This window comes from Poromitra crassiceps (assembly GCF_964638095.1).
Source record: "Poromitra crassiceps genome assembly, chromosome: 6".
NCBI classification, from domain to species: Eukaryota; Metazoa; Chordata; class Actinopteri; order Beryciformes; family Melamphaidae; genus Poromitra; species Poromitra crassiceps.
In genome coordinates this window covers 26829581-26851546 of record NC_139627.1, presented here as the reverse complement: position 1 = coordinate 26851546, position 21966 = coordinate 26829581, and the positions used below count along the sequence as shown (strand labels likewise).

General features: G+C 44.0%; 1 protein-coding gene across 1 annotated transcript in view; it reads left to right on the top strand.

Moving 5' to 3' along the window:
• myo3b (myosin IIIB) overlaps nucleotides 1-21966 on the top strand; it is a gene marked incomplete at its 3' end in the record, with an annotated part of 63992 nt that overhangs the window by 30841 nt on the left and 11185 nt on the right. Inside the window, 10 exon segments of the mRNA XM_083638172.1 lie at nucleotides 3466-3548; nucleotides 5055-5075; nucleotides 6563-6640; nucleotides 9553-9758; nucleotides 12632-12743; nucleotides 12942-13104; nucleotides 13525-13605; nucleotides 15082-15175; nucleotides 17312-17327; nucleotides 18096-18219. Coding sequence (XP_083494298.1) covers nucleotides 3466-3548; nucleotides 5055-5075; nucleotides 6563-6640; nucleotides 9553-9758; nucleotides 12632-12743; nucleotides 12942-13104; nucleotides 13525-13605; nucleotides 15082-15175; nucleotides 17312-17327; nucleotides 18096-18219 — 978 coding nt within the window.

The following is a 21966-nucleotide window of genomic DNA, read 5'->3' as shown; positions in this document are numbered from 1 at the left end:
CCCGAGACAGGATGACCTGATGGGAAACATTACCCCCTCACCTGCTCTCCTTTACCATAGCCCTCCTCTGTAGTTATTAACCTTTTATATCATATCAATGCTGCTGTTTTGTTGTGATCATATGGCCCCTTTTAGAGCAGTGAGAAAAATAAGAATCACGTCCGGGTAGTGCGGGGGTAGATGGTGGATGAGTTGAGTCTTCTTCCTCTATTATGTGAAGCGATTTGAGTACTTAGAAAGGCGCTATATAAATGCAATCAATTATTATTACCATTATTAGATTCCCTGCCTACCAACACGAGGGTCGCAGGTTCGAGCCCCGTGTTACCTCCAGCTTGATCAGGTGTCCATACAGGCACAATTGGCCATAAGGGTATGTGTCCTGGTTGCTGCACTGGTGCCTCCTCTGGTTGGTCAGGGCACCTGTTTGGGCGGGAGGGGAACTGTGGGGAATAGCATGATCCTCCCATGCACTACGTCCTGCTGGTAAAACTCGTCGCTGTCAGGTAAAAAGTAGCGGCTGGCGACTGCACATGTATTGGAGGAAGCATGTGCTAGTCTACAGCTCCCCCCAGATTGGCAGAGGGGGTGGAGCAACAATGCAGACACCCTAACAGGGAATTGGCCAAGTAATATTGGGGAGAAATCGGGGGAAATCTGGAAAAAAAAAAACTTGAGGAATCGCTTTCACTCTTGCAAAAAACAAACGTGCGCTCTTTGGAATGAGTCTTCTGTCTAAAAGGAATCTTCCTCATTCTCACTCTCTTCCCTATTTGAATAACTATGATCCACATCATTAGCCGGGCTCTCTCCACTGCATCTAAATGAGAAGGTCGTCTTTTGGGCCGGACATCACAGGTGTTCACTTGGATTCACGTCTCAGGAGGGGGAAATCTTTGAGGATACTGACTATTAACCCAGCCTCTAATCATCTAGTCAGGAGGGGATCCCAAACCGCACAGAGAAGGAATTAATACGACCCACCAAGGAATACATGAAGAGAAGCAGCGAGTGTCCATTTGCAAGGCTTTAGGTACAACTGTCATAGTTTCCCTCATGGCAGCGCAGCGCCTTCATCTCGCCTTGATGCTGTCATGGAAGTGAGAGGCGTGAAAAGCAGTGACACTCCACCAGGCCGTTCCACTGGCAGCCGCTAATTCATCATGACAAATGTGCTCAGATCATCCGGCCCAGCAGCCCTAATGGGGAGAGGAGAGAGCGCTCTTCATTTGCACAAGACCCTCTCTCCAATTAATCCATCCAGCTTTACTCCAGGCTAATTGGAACGGGGCCCTGCCTGTGCACTGGTACTATACCAGACACAGTTTCTCTAAGATCATACTTTACTTTTGTGAGTTTTTGCATCGACTGAGCCAGTAAAATCTGACCCTCTGATTCTAAACAAAAGGCCCTTCACAAACGTGTTCATTATGACCAATTAAATGCTAACACGTGCCTGTGGATGCTTTTTCAATCATATTATTAGCAAATATAAAAGTGTGTGTTTCCATGTGACAGAATACTGATATGAATACAGAATACAACAGAATATGTTGATTTTGTTTGTTCTAGTGAGTGCCAAATGCAAGATGTATTAATAGCAAAATGAATAGATAAATAATAGAATAGATGAATAGAATAGATGAATGAATAGATTCCAAATTTCCCCCCGGGGATCATTAAAGTCTTTCTGATTCTGATTCTGATAAATGGGCTTCCGGGTAGGGCAGTGGTAGATTCCCTGCCTACCAACATGAGAGTAGCAGGTTCGAGCACCCGTATTACCTCCAGCTTGGCCGGGTGTCCATATAGGCAGAATTGGCCATGTCCGCGGGTGGGAAGCCGGATGAATGGTATGTGTCCTGGTCACTGCACTAGTGCCTCCTCTGGTTGGTCGGGGTGCCTGTTTTGGGGGGAGGGGACCTGGGGGGAATAGCATGATCCTCCCATGCACTACGTCCTGCCGGTGAAACCCCTCGCACGTGAAAAGAAGCGGCTGGTGACTGCACATGTATGGGAGGAAGAAAGTGCCAGTCTACAACTCTCCCCAGATTGGCAGAGGGGGTGGAGCAATGCCCGGACTCCCTAGCAGGGAATTGGGCAAGTACAATTGGGCAGAAGACATGGGGGGAGGGGGGTTTAAAACACTTGATAAAAATAAATAAATAAAACAGTCAACCGTCAAACGCTAAAAGCAATATCATCACTAGCTTAAGAGACTGGCTGAATCCTTTTGAAGTGCTCTCACATCATATGTTGTGGGTTGTTTTGACTACAGCGGTGTGTGTGCATGCATGTGTGTGTGTGTGTGTGTGTGTGTGTGTGTGTGTGTGTGCATGTGAGTGTGTGTGCCGTGAGACAACACATTCCTTTTGCTTGCAGTGAAGCCTTTGGCACAAGTAGGATGTTCTTTGTCTAAAGTTAGAAGTGGTCTGGCTCTTAATTAATCCAGCATAAATTGATTTTGATCTCTCCAGAGATGCAGAAATGTATGAGTAATGCTTCCAATATACACTTGATAGGCCCGACTCCCGAGTCTTCTGAGAAAGCAAGGACTGATCCAGTTTGAAAGTTGCTTTATGGTTCATTGTCAGACCGGATCAATAACTGTTTAACTCAAGTCTTGAAATTATATTACAAAAGCTTACTTCATATTTGCATTTTAGAAGTCCATATGTGTGCTGTGTAAAATATAGAACAATATTGTGCGCCTGTCAATTCGGTTTTATCTTATATTTAAGAAGAAGGTTTTCCTCCTTGCCATACACTGCTGCTTGGGTAATGCTGCCTGCTGTGTGTGCAGACACATTTTTCTAAAGGTGTGTGTGGCACATCTGTGCAGCTATTGTTTATTCATGGAGTAAAGCCTTTGAAATGTGTTAAGATACTTCCCACTCATTATAAAAATCCTGCCACCCATGGATTAGGACTTTGATGTCACCAATCCTGCTTCAAAGGCTTCTTTCACTGCTATTAATCACAGTTTAGCCTGTGAAGATATAGCCAGAGAAAACATTTGGACATCTTGTGCAGAAACTTTGAAATGCTCAGACTGTCTTGCATATGCTATGTTTCATATCCTTTCCGCTGTGTGTGGGGCTGCAGGACTGCTGTGCACGCAGCTGCACTCTCTCTCTCTCCAGTCCATGGCATTCCGTGCACATTTTTAGGCTCCTTCTGAACTGTCTTTTATACTGTGCCCGAATATGAACGTTGTGTGTGTGAACATAGTGCACTACTTCACATTGCTTGCCTTTTATCCTTTTGTTGAAAAAGTAGTAGACTATCAGCCGAAAAAGTGTATGTTTTTTCTGATTTACCGTTTCCCTCTACGCCTTTTCCTACAGCAGTTCTAATCTTTGTAAAGCCTTAAGTGAGCCCTAAAATGACTTCTTCTTGATTTTACCATAGTGCTGTGTGTTCCCCTCATGGCTGTCTTACAGTTTGCTTTTGTGTTTTGAACAGGAAATCTGGCAACTTCAAGGGCAAGAATCACTGCTGCCTCGAGTCGGTCCCTGCCACCGCAGCTCAGTTCAGGACGCAACAAGGTTGGGGCTCGTGCTGCTTTAGCACAAATTGTGGCGTCCGTCCGAGAGCAGAATGCTTTTTATTTGTTGCTCACAGGCATCGCGCCGTAGTAACTACATGTGCTGTGAAGCGTAGCCAACTTAATTGACTACCCTGCTATCTTTGCTCTCTTGCCTTGTGGCCTTGCCATCTGGCATTTTCATTGCTATGCACACTGAAACACTGTAATATTTTCAAATATCTTCTTGGTCCCACAGACTCAATAATCAGCTCCTCTCAATCAAGGAAGACATATACAAACAATAATCTATGTTGTTCACTTTTAAAGTCGAACTGAACCTGTTCGTCACGTGCATAATGAGTCCGTTGCAGACTGAAAACATAGTTTTAAGATGACAGGTTGAGAGGCGGGTCATAGTATCATGTCGATGATTTTATTTGACAATTCTGGGGACTGGATTGGGCTTTGGCCAATCCTGGCGTGTTCCTCCTCCAAATCGAGTGGGATTCAGTCGTGTTGTGGCGCTCCCCTCGGGAAGAGCCTTTTGACGGGAGGAGTGGAGCTCAGCGAGCCGCAGGCTGCCTTCGTGTTGCCGAGCGGAGAGTGCAGCACGTCGGCATGGAATCTCCGAGGTGCAACCACTGACAACCGCTAGCTCTCGGATGCGCGCGCCATTATCGTTGCTGTAACGATACGATATCCCTGGAATGCGCGTTTTAACGAGCCAGTTACATTTCTTTGCATTCTTAGAGATTATAGTTTTTGTTTTTTGTTCATGTTTCTAACAATTGGCCAAGTTAGTAGTTAGTTTATGGGATAGGAATTCTGCCAGATGACAGGCACTAGGCGCCGTTTTCGACTTCATTTGGAAGAGAAAATTATCCAGAAATGAAGATTTGATTGACAGCTGCATGTCGTGATATGATTGGTTGAAATGGGGTAGAAATTTGATAGTACAAGGTGACGTCAGCAAACTGTACATTACTGTTATCAATGAAATCTTGAAAAACAAACTTTTGATGTGAAAAAGTGTGAAAAACTAAAGAAATTAGATTGTTGTGATTTGTTTTGCATACATTATTAAATAGGTGCACTGCATACCCAGGCATTTGAACTAAAAGAAAAGAAAAGTCATTCTTGGGTTCAGCTCGACTTTAAAGCTGAAGTTCTTCCTGGATAGTTTGGTGGCTTTGCACACATGTTCTTGCAGTATCACTTAACCAACAAGCTTTCTTACAGAAAGGACTCTCACACCTTCTCACTTGTGACAAAGTGAAGAAGATGCTAATTTAATTTCCATCTTCTTCACTGTCTATTTTATCTAATTTAAGGGGAAGCATGTGGTCAAATCATAATGTCTAAGATATCATTTCCAGCTACAGATTTTTGTTGGTCTATGTAACAAAAATGCTCACATTATGATTCACAGCGTTAAACCCCTTAAAGGTTCATTTCAGATTCTTTCCTCCTTGTCTGTCCACTTTCCCTTGTTTCCATGTTTTTCTCCGACATGTGCTGTGCAAAGTCTCCCAAATACCTATTGAAGGTAAGAATCCTATGGAACATAACAAAAGTTTATGAATGTTCTTTAAATAATTGAATAACATTTAATATTATTTCAAAATAAGTAGTTCATAATTACAAGTGGTCTTTCAAAATGTTCATTTCATGACAAACAATAATTGAAATTTAACATTTGATTTTTTTTATATAGATAATTGATTAAACTATATTTTACAAACTTTGAATGATGTACAGGTTCTCTCTTCAAACACCTGTGACACACTGGCTTCCCAAAATATTTGTGGATAAAGCTCATCTGTGATGTTAATGAAAGAAAATGCGAGGAGGTTCATCTTTTTACACGAGGAATTACTCACAAGCATAGATAGGCTGGCAAGAGCCTATGCTTGTGGAAAGACATCTCCACTTTGTTGAACCTCCCTACACAGTAGAAGAAAGGGCCTTTTAAATGAGCACTCGGCGTGATTGATGTAATATGTATGCCATCATGTTCTCTCAAAGTTGGTGAAAGATTTACCAGTACAAAAACTTAGCAGTACAAACAGATTAAAGTAGTGCGCCCGTGTATCTCACCCTGGTTAGAACAGTGCAAAGTCCTAGATAACTGCTTGTACTTCTGTATGAACATATCAACATCGCAACCTGTCACCCTGTCACAGCGTCAACTGACTCCAAGTTACTCTGAAAAATGTTTGACATACCTTTCCATCTGTGCTAGGCTCAAATAAAGTATTAAGATATGCACTTCCATGTAGACTTACCATAAAAGATCTATCGCATCATTACTTTTGATGAAGCCATGAACTGAGAGGGCCATTAGAAAGCCTATACTGTGTCGTCGTTAATCCGGGACTATCTGGTTGGTGATGGCTAGTCTCATAATTCAGAATGCGGTTCAATTTCCCCCATGCCCCGCAGCAGTGGAGATCATAGTACTCTCTGGTTTGTTAGCTCTAAGTGTTTATGGTGCTGTGTTATACAGACGGCACAGTTAATGCGGCCGTGTGTTCTCAACTGCCCCATTTAGCGGAAGTAGAAATGCTCGCCAAAGTCATCAGGTTGGAAATCAGGCCGTCTAATTTTAATCTGCTGCGTTTCCAGTGATGCTCTTAGTGCACTTGTTATGCTGCAGTCACTCGTTATGCTGCAGTCACTCGTTATGCTGCAGTCACTCGTTATGCTGCAGTCACTCGTTATGCTGCAGTCACTCGTTATGCTGCAGTCACTCGTTATGCTGCAGTCACTCGTTATGCTGCAGTCACTCGTTATGCTGCAGTCACTCGTTATGCTGCAGTCACTCGTTATGCTGCAGTCACTCGTTATGCTGCAGTCACTCGTTATGCTGCAGTCACTCGTTATGCTGCAGTCACTCGTTATGCTGCAGTCACTCGTTATGCTGCAGTCACTCGTTATGCTGCAGTCACTCGTTATGCTGCAGTCACTCGTTATGCTGCAGTCGGCTTGTTCCTGAATGCAGCCCGTTCATTTTGTGTTCATGCTTGTGTTCAGGTCGACACCATGGAGATGATGCGTCACCCGGGAGAGACCACCAACATGAGGAGACAGACTGTGGCCTCCTATTTCCGCGTAGGTGTCGACACTACCCACCTATTCTGATAACAACATTCAGTCTTCAAGTCATTTAGTCTATTCAGTTTTAAAATCAGATTTTTCTTAAAGCAAGTAGAATATTGTGGAATTTTCTTGAAACAAGTGTCAGTATCAAAGCGGAAAACCACACACAACTCCACTAGCATCAAGAAAATGACATGAATTGTTTGCAGAAGAATGCGATTGTTTCGATTCAATACTATATTAAATTGATTAATTGAGTTGTATGTGTCATAGCCTATATGTAAATGCTGCCTCTTTTCTAAAGTGTGGAGATGAAACTGCACACTCTGGCTCAGATGCAAAGATTTAATAGACAAATAACATTTCGGGCTGGTGGCCTTTGTCAAATCATATGCAAACAGGGTAAAGCCTAAATAGGATTAATATTAACATCAGAGCTCGTTAATATTAACATCAGAGCTCGTTAATATTAACATCAGAGCTCGTTGTCCAGAAATTTCTAGCAGAATACTGGAACCATGACATATAAAGGCTGTCAAAGCAAAAAATGAGCTGCTTAGAGTTTTAAAGGTAAATCAATTTAATAAGAAGTAATATACCTGCGTACTTCACAGTTAACAAACAGTGTACATCTTCAATTAGGTGATACGGGCAAGGCACAAACGCAACGCGTTTCAACCGTTGGTTTTCATCAGGCTGTATGGGAGGGCGTCGGCCACCGCACCAGGTTAAATAGAGAACATAGCCTACGTGGCACAGGTAGTGTGGAGTGACGTGAAGGGGGCAGAGCCCTGACGTCAGAGGAAATGGTCTGCTCTACTAAGGTAGACAGAACTAGCAGAGATTCATACATGATGATATATTACAAAAATATTAATGCAAAAATAGGCTACATGTCACATCAATAATGCTGTAGGAAAATACAGGTCCTATCATGTTGATGTTGATGCCAAACATATCAGCAAAATCACGCAAGGATATGATGTAAGAATCACACAGAATAATGCATCTAATTAATGAATAATATAAATATAAATATAGCATAACAGTAGGCATTCCAATACTACAGACTTCAAGATCTCCCTAAATAAAGCATGCAAGGTCCAGCTCCTCATTGAGTCCGTTAGGAGCGGAGGTATCCAGCCTGTGGATCCAGTGCGCTTCGCGCTGGAGAAGCGTCCTGTCTAGGTCGCCACCCCTCGGGTGGGGTTTGACAATGTCTATGGCCCAGAAGCGGAGGTCTGAAACACTATGATAGTTGCTATTATAGTTGCCTGCTGAGTTGCTTTGGTCCACACCTTTTTGTGCGTTCTATATAAAGGCTGTCACCAGGGTGGGAATTACATGGAGGCCATGACCTCCGTTGCCCCTCCCTCTGGCCGTGATGCCCTGAGATCCCTAATGGCTCATTTATACTCCATTTTCATACGTAAATAGATGCGTCCGTTTCAAACGTTATTTTCAAACGTTATTCTCGTCACTGCCCACATACTTCCATGCGTCTTTCACGTTGGTATCATGTTAAGCAATATATTCACCAGTGGGAACGAATGTATGAGTGTGTGTGTGGTTTTGCTGCGTTTCATGCGTATCCGTAAGCTCTGCTACTGTCAGGTTTAAAAGCATCAGTGATCTCAGTTTAATGTAGCCTGCCCTATGATTGGCTCATTTTAACACACATTTCAGAAAAATCACTCTTCACAATGTCAATAGAGCAATGGCCTTTGTGCCCTGGCATGTGGCCTTGAGTCCTAAAATAAAAAAGTGACGCAGAAGATGAAATTCCCACCCTGGCTGTCACATCAAAAAGTTAGGCGCCGCGGAGCTGACCTGCTTAGCAGTCTTGCGTAGCTTGGCTGCTGTATCTCTATTTGGCTTGTCCGGACAGCTCGGTCTGGTGTGGTGGTAGCGCTTAGCGGTGATGATCATTACGCTGTTCGTTTATACATTTAACACACAACAATACAAGACACCTACAAACAGGTAACATTACATTCCAAACTAAAGAGCACGCTTGTTGCAAACGATCACGTCCGTCTTCTGTATGAACCATGTGATAAGGGAAGGGATAACACTGTACCAAATTCAGAAAAATTCTGTACCAAATCTTACACAAGCAGGACCGTGACATTTAATAATGCATTTAGCACTGTGGTAGGTGTGTTAAACAGTGGGATCACACAAACGTTTAGACTAGTAAAAGCAAACTGCAAACAAAAGTTTTCTATGGATGATAAAGTATCCCCAAACAGGCTGAACGAAAGAAAAATTTACAAGCAGGCTATGACTTTGACACCCATTTATTCTTTTTAGGAATGATCTTTTTAAAATTTTCCAAGTCTCCCACAAAGCTGCAAACTCCCTCATTGGTTTCTTCACACCAATAAGATTGACTATGAAGCATTCATTTCCTCACTTGACTAGTTAGCTCTGCTTTAAAAGAGCTAAGCTACAAATATGTAGCCTGAATCTTGAAGACCAATTTTATTGCATAGCTATTTCTTGTATTGATCAAAGGCATTCAAGCAGCGCTTGACAAAGGAGAGTGAGGTGCCTGGAAGATTTTTTGTGTAGGCCGGAGTTAGTCGACTGCAGGCTATGGAGCTTGTCTATAACATCGGAAGCTCTGTCCCTGCACTTCAAAAAGTCAAGTAAAACTTTTACGTTTCAAAACAACTGAAATTCACAGTGCCACTGAAAACACTATTAATCATTTATACCCGATAAAAACGGTCAATTACCATTCAATGCAAACTCTGTTGTCAAGCGCATCTATATTGTGAAAAGGCTGGATGCTGTTTGAAGTGCACATCAACATACCATTTGACTCTGACAGTGTATGCACGGGAAAGTTGCACTCTGGTTTTTCCTCGTCTTGTCCGCCTCCACTGACTGATTGTTCCTGTCTCATCCTGCGTGTGCAGTACTCCCTGATGGACCTGCTGTCTAAGATGGTGGTGGGTCAGCCACACTTTGTGCGCTGCATCAAACCCAACGATGACAGGCAGGCGCTGCGCTACTGCAAGGAGAGGGTAATGGTGCAGCTGCGCTACACCGGCATCCTGGAGACGGTGAATATCCGCCGGCAAGGCTACTCCCACCGCATCCTGTTTGAAGACTTTGTCAACAGGTAACAGCGGCGTCCAGCCCCGGCACCACCTCCACTCCGCAGTGCACTGACACAACCCCAGAGACAGCAGCACCACCTCCACTCCACAGTGCACTGACACAACCCCAGAGACAGCAGAACAAGTGATCCCTGCTCTACATCACATGAAAACACCACTTCCTTAATTAGATGGGAGTACAACTTGAGCAGAGCAAGAGGCTGACTAATTGGAAGTCGTTAGTGATAGAGAAACTACATCCTACAAGTCTCTTAACTGGGTGGATCCTCCAGTCTGCAGAATATGGATCAAACTCAAACAGGGAGGAACTGTGATAATAGGGGGTGATCCATTTTAATAGAGTTACTGTTTTTATCCATAAGGAATTTGTTCATATGCTCGGTGTCCTGGAAAAGCTCAGCAGTGGTCTCGTTGTCCCATTGGTATTGCATTATGACACAATTAAAACAGGCTTTCATCATTAGGCCAACTTTATGTAAGCATGTTGTTGCTTGTTTTAAAAAAACAACTGTGGGACAGCATTTGATAACTTTTCACAAGCCCTACATGCTGTACTAATGTTCAAATGTCCATCAGATAACTCAGCAACGCAACATTTCAAAATTATACACTAACACCTCCTTGGCCCCAAGGGGAAAAAATACATCACACTCAGACAAGGGCCGAGGGAAAATGCAAGGAAACTTACGTTTGATCAATTATCCTTTGAAAAATATTCCAGGCATGTCTAATGGGGGAGGCTTTAAGATGATATAAAATTTAATTAACTTGGGCTTGTGGCCTGTGAAAAAAGCTTTGAGTTGGCTGGTTAGTCCCACTGCTCTAGGGAAACCTTAAAATGAACTAAAAAAATACAATCTTGGAACTGTAGAACTTAGAAGACCACGTATTATCTCGTGTGTCCTAATTCCCCCCCCCCCCCAATGTTAGTGAGTGTTTTTAGTCATTTAATTTTATGATAAATGGAAGATCATGAATCACCTGACCTGATAATTTACTGTTATCTCTGCAACACTTGTGTGTGTGTGGGGGGGGGGGGGCACACACACTCCAATTAAGACCAGGTGATTGGGGACGGCTTGTGCATTTGGGGACAAATTCCGTGTCCCCAGTTGGTAAAAAGCTGATTTTGGGGTCAGTTGTTAAGGGTTAGGGTTCTGTTAAGTTTAGGATTAGATTTAGGCAAGTAGTGGTTAGGGTTATGGTTAGGGTAAGTCTCCAGGGAATGCATGCAAGTCATGTAAATACCCCAAAAGTGACTAATGTGATAAATGTGTTTTGTGCATTCTGTTATTAACCACCCAGTCAAATTTGAACAATTAAAACGTCACCGAGTATATAAAATAGGTTTCAAAATCATGAAAAACTAAGCAGGATTGAGCTGAACAGTCACATGACATTTCTTGCCCCTGAAGAGTGTTCCCCATTCATTTCTCCAAAAATCCTTATATAACGAGTTTGAAGGCTGGAACCAAGCCAACCCGTGACCTACTGAATCGTGAGTGACCATAAAACATTTCAGTTAGAGCAAAAACAAAAGATAAAGACGGGGGCAGGGAGTCGAAAATTAAATTTGGTTGTTATTTTATGTTTTTGCTCCAAATTAAATGTTTTATGGTCACTCACGATTCAGTAGGTCATGTGTTGGCTTGGTTCCAGCCTTAAAACTCGTTATATAAGGATTTTTCAAAATGTCAATGGAGAAATGAATGGGGAACTCTCTTCCGGGGCAAGAAATGTCACGTGACTGTTCAGCTCTATTCTCTGCTCTGAAACTGTGGAGGTGTGTCTGCTGAAGTACCCCCAGTGCTCCTCCCCTCCCCTCCCCCAACAGTGCTGAACAACTTGATACATTCTGATGCATTTCTTTAATTTGCAGGGTAGAGGCACTTCAGCCTGATTGGTTCACGGAGCTGATTGTGTAATAAGTCTGGAGCATACTTCAAACCCCACATTAAGAACCTTACAAAGCATATTAGGATGTTGAAACTATGTCTAATACTTTTAGATGCTCAATATTATGCTTATGCACATAAGACCCTAACTTACATGGTTAGAAGGTTATTGTGGATTTGGGTTTCCAGGGTGGGTGGGTGTGTGTGTGTGTGTGTGTGTGTGTGTGTGTGTGGTTAATGCATTTCCTCTTCAGACTACATTTTAACCTTCTATTGAATCTACTGTATATCATCCCACCCGAGCAGGCAGAAATATTACTGACGGTCCGAATGGCTGAACGGCACCTAAAACGGATTTACATTTGTCCTCTCATATCAAAGCCTCTTCTGATGTTGCCAAGCAGTGCTTTGTATTTACCATCAAAGAAATAACAGGTATCAACAGGAATTAGAATGAAAGGCTGTAGTAGACTGAGGTGGGGAGTGGAGTTCAAAGACGTTTTCCTTCTTGTTGTTCTTCTCTTTGACCAACACCAGAACACAGGGGATGAAGCAGTCGTTTTGGAGCCTTCATGTCCCTGAGCAAACAGTTGTGTCCAATGCTGGTATTTTGTAAACTACGACAAGGGGATGAGTGGCCGGCCCGAGACAATAAGCTATAAACACGGCGTGGAGCTGATGCACGCTGATAGGCCCTGGCTGATGGGCATCTTCTGAGGCCAGTGAAATAAGAGACTATCATCAGTTCAAAAGAGCTCCAACAATAGGCCTCTGTTGAAGACTCATGTCTCAGCCAGGTTCATTTTTCTGTTCAAACTGGAGCTTGTCTTCGTGTTTCCAACTGTGGCTTGGGGGCTCGAAAACAACAGTTTCACATATTTGTAGTCTAAAGTTGCATGGAATAAGGTGTTCAAATTTGCATTTTACAATATCTCTGTCCTGTCAAAGGTCAATTTATTCTTCTTTTCCCCCTCTCTTAGATATTACTACCTTGCCTTCCGGGCTCACCAGATGCCTGAGACGAGCAAAGAGAATGCCGTTGCCATTTTGGAGCGAGCCAAACTAGAAAAATGGGTCCTAGGGAAGACTAAGGTAAAATCTCCCATTTTATTAAAAGAAGCAGCTCTATGTAGAATGATGGAATTTGTTTTTGTATGACATGTTTGGTTGTGGAATCTCCATCACAGTTACAACATGTATCAGAAACCATACGGCGTATGGCAGTAGAATCTCAGCATGTCTGTTCCTGATGCAAAGACCTGTGTTAGCGTTGGCTCTACTGCCTCTCAGGTGTTTCTGAAGTACTACCATGTGGAGCAGCTGAACCTGCTGCTGAGGGGGGTGATCGCGCGGGTGGTGGTGATGCAGGCCTACACCAAGGGCTGGCTGGGGGCCCGCCGCTACCGCAGAGAGAAGGAGAGGAGGACCAACGGGGCCGTCGTCATTCAGTCAGGTAGACCGATATGAATTGGACAGAAAGAATAGGATGTTATTATTAAATGCAAATGAAGAGAGAAATATGACGTTGCTTCTCTTTTAGTCTTTTATTGTCTATTGATGAAACAGGTGCAAATGTTTAGTGGATCTGACCGGCGGTTTCTTAATCACCTCTAGGCTATTATGCGTTGGCGAGTCTTCATAAAAGAGATGAGTTTGATAACCACAGCTTGACCTATGGGGGTTAAGAGCAATGCTTCAGAAGAGACAATAAGACCTCAGATAGTTCAAAGGGATCTATCCCGCTGCCACCTGGTTTAGCAGGGTTTTGAAGTGGGATCTTGTGTAGTATGTGCAGTCTATTTTGTTTCACAGAGGTAGGTCAGCAGTAGCCATTTTTCTTTCTATCTCTCATACACTCTCTCTCTTTGTCCAGCGTGGAGGGGCTATTCTGCTCGGCAGAACATCAAGCACCTAAAGAAGGAGAGGGAGACGGCCGCTGTGCGCATACAGTCAGGTAAAGAACCAGTGACATTTTCCTCTGAACTTCCTCAATCGCTCGAAACGCAGACGTCTGGAATGTTCATGTAGTCCGGCGGGAAATGCACGCCACTTTTCCGTGCGTTTTCAATAAAGGCCTGGAAAAACCTTCTGGCTTTGTGGAACACCTTTTTGATCTCAATGAGTGGCCCGCGAAACAGTAATAATTAATTAATAATGCATCAAGAAAAGCTTTTGAAAGTTTGGGCAGCATTTGGTCCCCATGTTTCAGAGCAACAGCGCATACTGAGATCCTTCTTTCCTTTCATCTCTTTCCCAGTAAAGGCAAGAGAGGGGCTTATCCCTTCTGTTTCCTCGCCACTTCCTCTCTCACATTCCTGGCCTATTACACAGCTCTCACATAGCAGAAACAAGATGCCTTTTTATACTGTCAACCTTTTCATCTGAAATGTAAATTAATTCTTACTCAGTGTGCCTTGACGGAGATCAAAGTGGGCACATTAACCTTCCCGGGTCTCCCCTCCCCCCTCCCCCTCCCCCTCCTCCTCCCCCCTCCCGAGCCTCTCACTGGAGTACGAGGGAGGGTGCCAAGAGGGGCAGGAGAGAGGAGGGCTGGGGGAGGAGATTTGGCATTGTTTCCCTTGGCTCTCCTAAGGGCTGCCCTCATCTGGCACACGGAGCATCTCCATCGCCTGCACACCTTGTGTAAATGTCCTCCATTAAAAGCCTGGTAAATAAGGCCGACGGAGCGGCTGAACAGGGTTTCTGTTTGAGAAAAGCCTCCTGGTCGCTCCCGTCTTTCCCTTTCTGGGGAAAGTGTCTTTTTGCGTGTGGGCGCCGGGCTTCAGGGGAGAACCTGAACCTGACAAAAGTGGGGCCCCCCGGCCCCCCGGCGGAGCACTCCAGCACATTCACATTGTGTGTTCTCCGCAGCTTATAGCCTTTGAGGTGGGCCGCATTTGCATTCTGAAAATAAACAGATGCCTTTCAAATGCATGAGCCTGGTGGCTTCTCAGATCTCAGCAGGGCCTGGGGGACACGCTCGCCATCGATCAGATTAGACCATGCAAAATAGAACCATGGCTCAACAATGTACTCCGGCATTCTTTTCCTGTGCATATAATTTTACAAGTAAAACACAAAGCCCGCTGACGGAGTAACTCGGCACCATCCATCAGAGCGCGGTCTGTCCCTTTAATCACACTGTGCGTTCCCACTGCAAAACTCAACCCCGTGTCCCTGATGCGAAGCACATTTCACTCTCTGCCAGCAAACACAATGTTTTGAGTTGGTGGCGTTCTTCTTAGTGCCCTGATAAATCATTATAAATGGTGTTAATGACCAACAATTACATCTACTCCCTGTCTCAGTGGTGTTAGTGGACATCTTGTTATATGTTCTTCAGGATGATGACCGATAGAGGAGAGGGGTTATATACGGCCGTGTGAGTGCATGGACCTTCACCGTGTCTTAACATTGCTTGCCTGTGCAGTGTACAGGGGCCATCGGGTGCGTCAAGACCATGAACTGCAGAGGCACAGATCTCTCCCCGAGGCCGGTGTGAAGACCACCATGGAGGAGCACGGGTGAGCCTGTCCTTCAGCCACTGCTGTCTTTGGAAGCATATTTCTTTCTGTGGCATGATGTTTTCTTTTTTGCTGTTTTTACTATCGCTTTCTTTTTTTTTTTATCTTGTGCAGAGAATAGGCTTCAAACTTTTATTTCATATTATTTTTCTCAGTATTTCCCCCCAAACTCATCCCTCTGTAAACAATCTTTGAATAAGACAGAAAACTAGACCACCATTGGAGGACTTGCCATACCTGTCACTCATCTTTCGCCCTGCCAGACGGGCTCCTTTTGCCCCGTAATGTACTGCACTGTTGTTTCAACCGCAGGGGGAAAGCTCCTCCCTGCGCACCACCTCTCTCACTTTTATAAATGTAATAAATATCTTTCCACCAAGATAGCGCACTTGTCTGACCACAAATGGGGTTGGGTGCTGCACTGGTCTCCAGATGTACGAGCTGAAGAGTTAGTGTTTATTCAGCATATGGGCAGACCAGTCATTAAGAAAGTATGTGCTAAGCAGGAGAGCAGCCGCCAACAGAACAGCAGCACATGGTGTCAGTGCCAGTGATGGTGCTTTGCTCAATCTGCAGCTAGCTGCTCTCTGTACTGCAATTCACACATACTGTATCTCATCTGGACAAAAGCTAGAGCTGTTTATCTGTTTATACAAGTTCTTTAGCAAGAAAAGCTGAAATGAATATAAGGAGAGGTTTTTGTAAACCATGATATGGAATTGAATTATGTTGCCAACCCCAATGCCTATCAGTGTAAAAAAAAAAAATCACGTCCATATCCAGTCTGAAACCTTTGCTTGTTTAATGGCTAGTTGACTTTTGGTCAGTGTTGTGCTTCTCTCTCCACACTCCAACAGTAGATTTACACATCTGAAAAAATGTTATGCTTGTTGTATACTCAAACCAAGCAGAGTCTCATCTGGGATTTTTCCCCTCCATGTTTACAATCATATTCCTTGGTGAGAAAAACTTCAAACCTCCACTTAACAATTCTGTTTAATCAGTGTTGGCATCGCTCCATATAGATTTATTTTGACATGATCTGGCCCATTTTCCTTCTGTAAGATCCATGTTCTCACCTACACGCTGTTCTGTTCCCTTTTCATATCCCTCCTCTCTGCCACGCACCACTTCTGTGTTTTCATCCAACACGGCTGCAGCTGCAGTTGCATCACCAAGTCCACGGTGGATGAGATTTAGTTTTTCTAGACTCAAAGCATGACTGGCTCGCAGCATTGTGTTTGTAGATGTTACTTTAAATTTCTCTACACCTTTTTAGCAACGTGATAATGATGATCACACACAGGAGCAAATGTGCATCTCTACAAATTGCATAACCGTGAACGATTTTGTTTGATCAAGTTTTCTCTGATTTTTTTCTCACATTTTCTCCACAATTGTACTTGGCCAATTCCCCTGCTGTCCCAGTCATTGCTCCACCCACTCTGTCGATCCGGGGAGAGCCGTAGACTAGCACATGATCCTCCGATACATGTGATACATGCCAGCTGCTTCTTTTCACTTGACAGCGAGGAGTTTCACTGGCAGGACGTAGCGCATGGGAGGATCACGCGATTCCCCCCAGTTCCCCTCCCTCCCGAACAGGGGTGGCACTAGTGCAGCGATCAGGACTCATACCCCACTGGCTTCCCACCCGCAGACATGGCCAATTGTGTCTGTAGGAGCTTCTGACCAAGCCGGAAGTACCGCAACCGAGAATTGAACCCGGATCTGGTAGACGAGTGCTTTTACCACGCCCCATATAGTAAACCAGCTTTTGCTGTTACACAAGATAAATGAGAATCAATCCCTGCTCTACTAATATAAAACCATAAAACATATTGCTCCATTACAATGTAGTAATATGATATTTACAATGTAATAAACAATACTATACTGTATGGTGCTTTACTTTCACAGGACTAATGGCCCATGGAGCAGACAGTCATATACAGATGACATATTCAGAGAAAAGGTAAGTAACATAATATCAGTGGAATGAGCATTTTCCTATGTCTGGCTTTAGCTCTGTATGCATAATACTGCACTTCTGCAAAGCTTTAACATAGATTATTCGTTGGGAATTTGTTGAGTCCTTGAGACAAAAGACTTCTCTTGCTCCAACCTCCATCTCAGAGGGGAAGACAGGGTGGTACGGGAATGAGGGAATCATCTCAGAGGAGAAGACAGGGTGGTACAGGAATGAGGGTATCAAAAGGCTGGAAATTCACGTCTGAGAATAAATGCTGTATGTTCCCTGAGGTGATTTGTCTTTGCGCGTCTCTCTCTACAGATGTTAGACCCCTTTTTTTAGTAAAGACCTGAGGTTCTTTGGTAGCACTTTGATATCCTGCTCGAATTCAATATGTGAAATAGAAGAGCCACTCCGTGACTTGGAGCACATCGCAGTCTTTGAAGTCTGATCCAATTTTTGCTGCTCACCATTTGATGTTGAAAGGATGAAATGAGGAAAATGTACAGTTTTTGCCAGTAACTCTGCCGAGCATATGTAAGATTAAAAAAAAGCAAAATCCTTTGGAGGATGTACTTAGAAATGTTAAGCAGATTAATACTTTCCTATAGCTCTTTTATTCAAAGATCAAATTAAATATGAGTGCAAGTCTGTATGTGCTGTTTTTTCAGCCTCACAATTAAGTCTGTGTGGTGCTGTTTGCTAGGAGGTAGGGCTAATAACGGGGGATATGCAATTGCATTAGCATGTGATTAACATTGCAAAGCACATTAATGGGTTTGAGTTATATGAGTGCCAAATTGTAAATAAATGAATACATATTCCACATGACTAAATAAGACGAAGGAAAAAGAACACGATGAGGCTTGCTTTAACTTTTGTCTATTTATCCTCTTCTTTTCATTGACGTTGCTCTTCTGGGGTGTGTTTTACGCCTCCTCTTTCAAGGTCGGCCCCGACAGCCAAGACAGACAAGTGAAAGACATCAAGAGAGACAAAGGCACAGCAGAAGACATTGTAGCGAAGCCTTGCAGGGAGACAGCCAGACTGCGAGACACGCAGTGTAAACAAGGTAAGCCCGAGCACAGAGCTGGCGGGTGCAGGTAATTACACAATGAGACAGGAGAAATCCTGCTTTAATGGATAAAGTGCCATTTTTAATACAGGACCCCTTTCAACCTTTCATCCCAACCAATCCTCTGCTGCTAGTCTTTGTTGACAACAAAGGGAGAGAGCATTATGAGCGATCATTTGTGTGGTATTTTAATAACGTGGGTCAGCTCATCACAAACGTCTCATAGTAGTAGCAGGAGGGTAGGGGGTTAGAAGTGGCACAAGCACTTCAAAGCCCTCATTCTCCCACACAGCAAGCCCTTCACTAAAGATCTCATCAATGACGCTAATAGACGCGCATAGTAACGGTGACAAGAAAATACACAAACCGTGATTTGTTGAACATATGTTTGGTTTGCTTTTTGCCCCGGGCGATGAATTACATTAATTTCTGACTGGCTGGAAGGCTGAGTGGGTGGCTGTGCAGGGGGCCTCCGATTATGGCCGTCACCCAGCCCACCGCCAGGGTAGCCCGGGTAATGGGGGCTCGCCCCTTCATTAATGTTATTAGAGTATGAGGTAAGAGACGGAGGTGGAATAGCGTTTAGCAGCGCGGGCTGAGAGATTACGGGGATTAGACGTGATCATGTAACACAGACAGGCCTCTCCAGCGGGCCCGGGATTAGTGTCAGCACACCACAGCAGGTCTGGGTTAGATAGCGGCTAATTCGGTAATGCTGCGTACAGGTGACCCCCCGCTCCCAGGCATCACCGCTGCTGAAGAAGGGAAGCGCTGTTTGATGAATTTATAATGTCAGCGTGATTACGGACGGAAATGTTGCAATGAATACCAGTCTGCCTGTGTCACTGCAGCTCCTACTCATATTCTAACACAGGCCTTTCAAGTAACATAGATGATTTTTATTTTTATTTATTTATTGGGGTGTCAAGCTCAGTGGCACTAAAGGTAATATTTCTTGTCTTTCCACATAGGATCCCATTCAGTTTGAAATGACATCAAATACATACAGTACATGTTAACTATATTTTGTAGCCGAATGATTATAAGTTAGTGGTATTCGTTAATATGGACCATGAACTCTAATCCTATACTACATGCTATATACAACTAATACTTTAACAGTCGTCTTTTGCAACTTTTCCAGTTCAGTATTGTGGGGGCATGTAAATATCAATAGTATCTATGGAGCCAGCAGTGTGGCATCACAGATTAAAGGACAAGTCATTTTTCTTATTCGAGACACACAAATTAGACTTTGTTTTTGTAATTAGAGACATTGAAAGGTCACTACACTGACTAAATTGTACTTGAGCATATGAATACCATATTTCAGATCTGAAAATCCAGTTGTATTGTATTTAAATGTTCTGACAAAAAACAACCTCTTTTCTCCTTCAACTATGGGCTTCACTAATGCTTGAGTTATTCTGTGTGGAGAGAGCGCACAGATTTTCAGGTATTCACCATCACCCTTTTCCTGCCTCGTTGATGTTCTGAGGTCTGCTTGTGGCTCCGATTGCTTTCAGGAAAGCCTATTTGAATATGTTGAGGGAGGCCACGGTGGCTCAGGCACCCAGGGCACACTTTGATCCCCGCAGATCTGAGGGCCTTTTTTTATCCTGAGGTTGAGCAAGTCATGGAAGCCTTGCCCTGCCAGATGTTCAGAGACCAGGCTCCTTCCTGTGTCTCATCCTGCTGTCGCCTCTGGTGATCGCCTGGGTTCTGGGGCTGCATGGAGCTCTCGACCTGGAGTGTTTCAGGACACCAACGGAGAAAAACACAAAATTAGCCATGGAAATCGAATTACCCCACCCCCAGACACACACACACACACACACACACACACACACACACTACACCCTACTCCCATTAATGCCAGAACACCGGGGCATGACCCGGAAAGCTCTCTGTGTTTGACGGACATTGGGTCCTTTCTAAGTGATTTGACTAAGCCCAGTGTTGAAACAGGCCAGCCCAGTCCCTTTTTTCTTTCTTTTCTGTGTGAAACAAAGCGCACCAGCAGGCAGCTGGAGAGATGCCTGTTTGACACCAGGCTAGGAGATGTCCTCAATCTTTAGCCAAATACCCCAAATGCTGCATTTTAGAGTGAGAAGAGAGCGTTAAAGCAGTTTGTACTCCGGGCGCTCTCAGATGTGTGAAGTGCCAACTTTTGATTCGCCACGTTTTTTTGTTGTCACTGGAAAAGTTCTACATACACAGAGTACCGATGTAAGCCGAACACTTAGAGCATGTCACACCTCTCTCCACCTGTCTCCCAAGCCTGAATATTAATACAATATGAATAATGTTTTTCAAAATGAGTCCCAGAGGCGTACGCACAGAGAAAGCTGTTGCTAGCGAGCAGCAGATATGATCAGAGTGCTCCTCATGCTTCTCAGCGTGGTAAACAGGATGGAGCTGAGGAGCAGCATATATGATCAGAGTGCTCCTCATGCTCCTCAACATGATAAACAGCAGCATATACAGTATGATCAGAGTGCTCCTCATGCTCCTCAACATGATAAACAGCAGCATATATGATCAGAGTGCTCCTCATGCTCCTCAACATGATAAACAGCAGCAGATATGATCAGAGTGCTCCTCATGCTCCTCAACATGATAAACAGCAGCATATATGATCAGAGTGCTCCTCATGCTCCTCAGCATGATAAACAGCAGCAGATATGATCAGAGTGCTCCTCATGCTCCTCAGCATGATAAACAGCAGCAGATATGATCAGAGTGCTCCTCATGCTCCTCAACATGATAAACAGCAGCATATATGATCAGAGTGCTCCTCATGCTCCTCAACATGATAAACAGCAGCAGATATGATCAGAGTGCTCCTCATGCTCCTCAGCATGATAAACAGCAGCAGATATTATCAGAGTGCTCCTCATGCTCCTCAGCATGATAAACAGCAGCAGATATGATCAGTGTGCTCCTCATGCTCCTCAACATGATAAACAGCAGCATATATGATCAGAGTGCTCCTCATGCTCCTCAACATGATAAACAGCAGCAGATATGATCAGAGTGCTCCTCATGCTCCTCAGCATGATAAACAGCAGCAGATATGATCAGAGTGCTCCTCATGCTCCTCAACATGATAAACAGCAGCAGATATTATCAGAGTGCTCCTCATGCTCCTCAGCATGATAAACAGCAGCAGATATTATCAGAGTGCTCCTCATGCTCCTCAGCATGATAAACAGCAGCAGATATGATCAGAGTGCTCCTCATGCTCCTCAACATGATAAACAGCAGCATATATGATCAGAGTGCTCCTCATGCTCCTCAGCATGATAAACAGCAGCAGATATTATCAGAGTGCTCCTCATGCTCCTCAGCATGATAAACAGCAGCAGATATGATCAGAGTACTCCTCATGCTCCTCAGCATGATAAACAGCAGCAGATATGATCAGAGTGCTCCTCATGCTCCTCAACATGATAAACAGCAGCAGATATGATCAGAGTGCTCCTCATGCTCCTCAGCATGATAAACAGCAGCAGATATGATCAGAGTGCTCCTCATGCTCCTCAACATGATAAACAGCAGCAGATATGATCAGAGTGCTCCTCATGCTCCTCAGCATGATAAACAGCAGCATATATGATCAGAGTGCTCCTCATGCTCCTCAGCATGATAAACAGCAGCAGATATGATCAGAGTGCTCCTCATGCTCCTCAGCATGATAAACAGCAGCAGATATGATCAGAGTGCTCCTCATGCTCCTCAGCA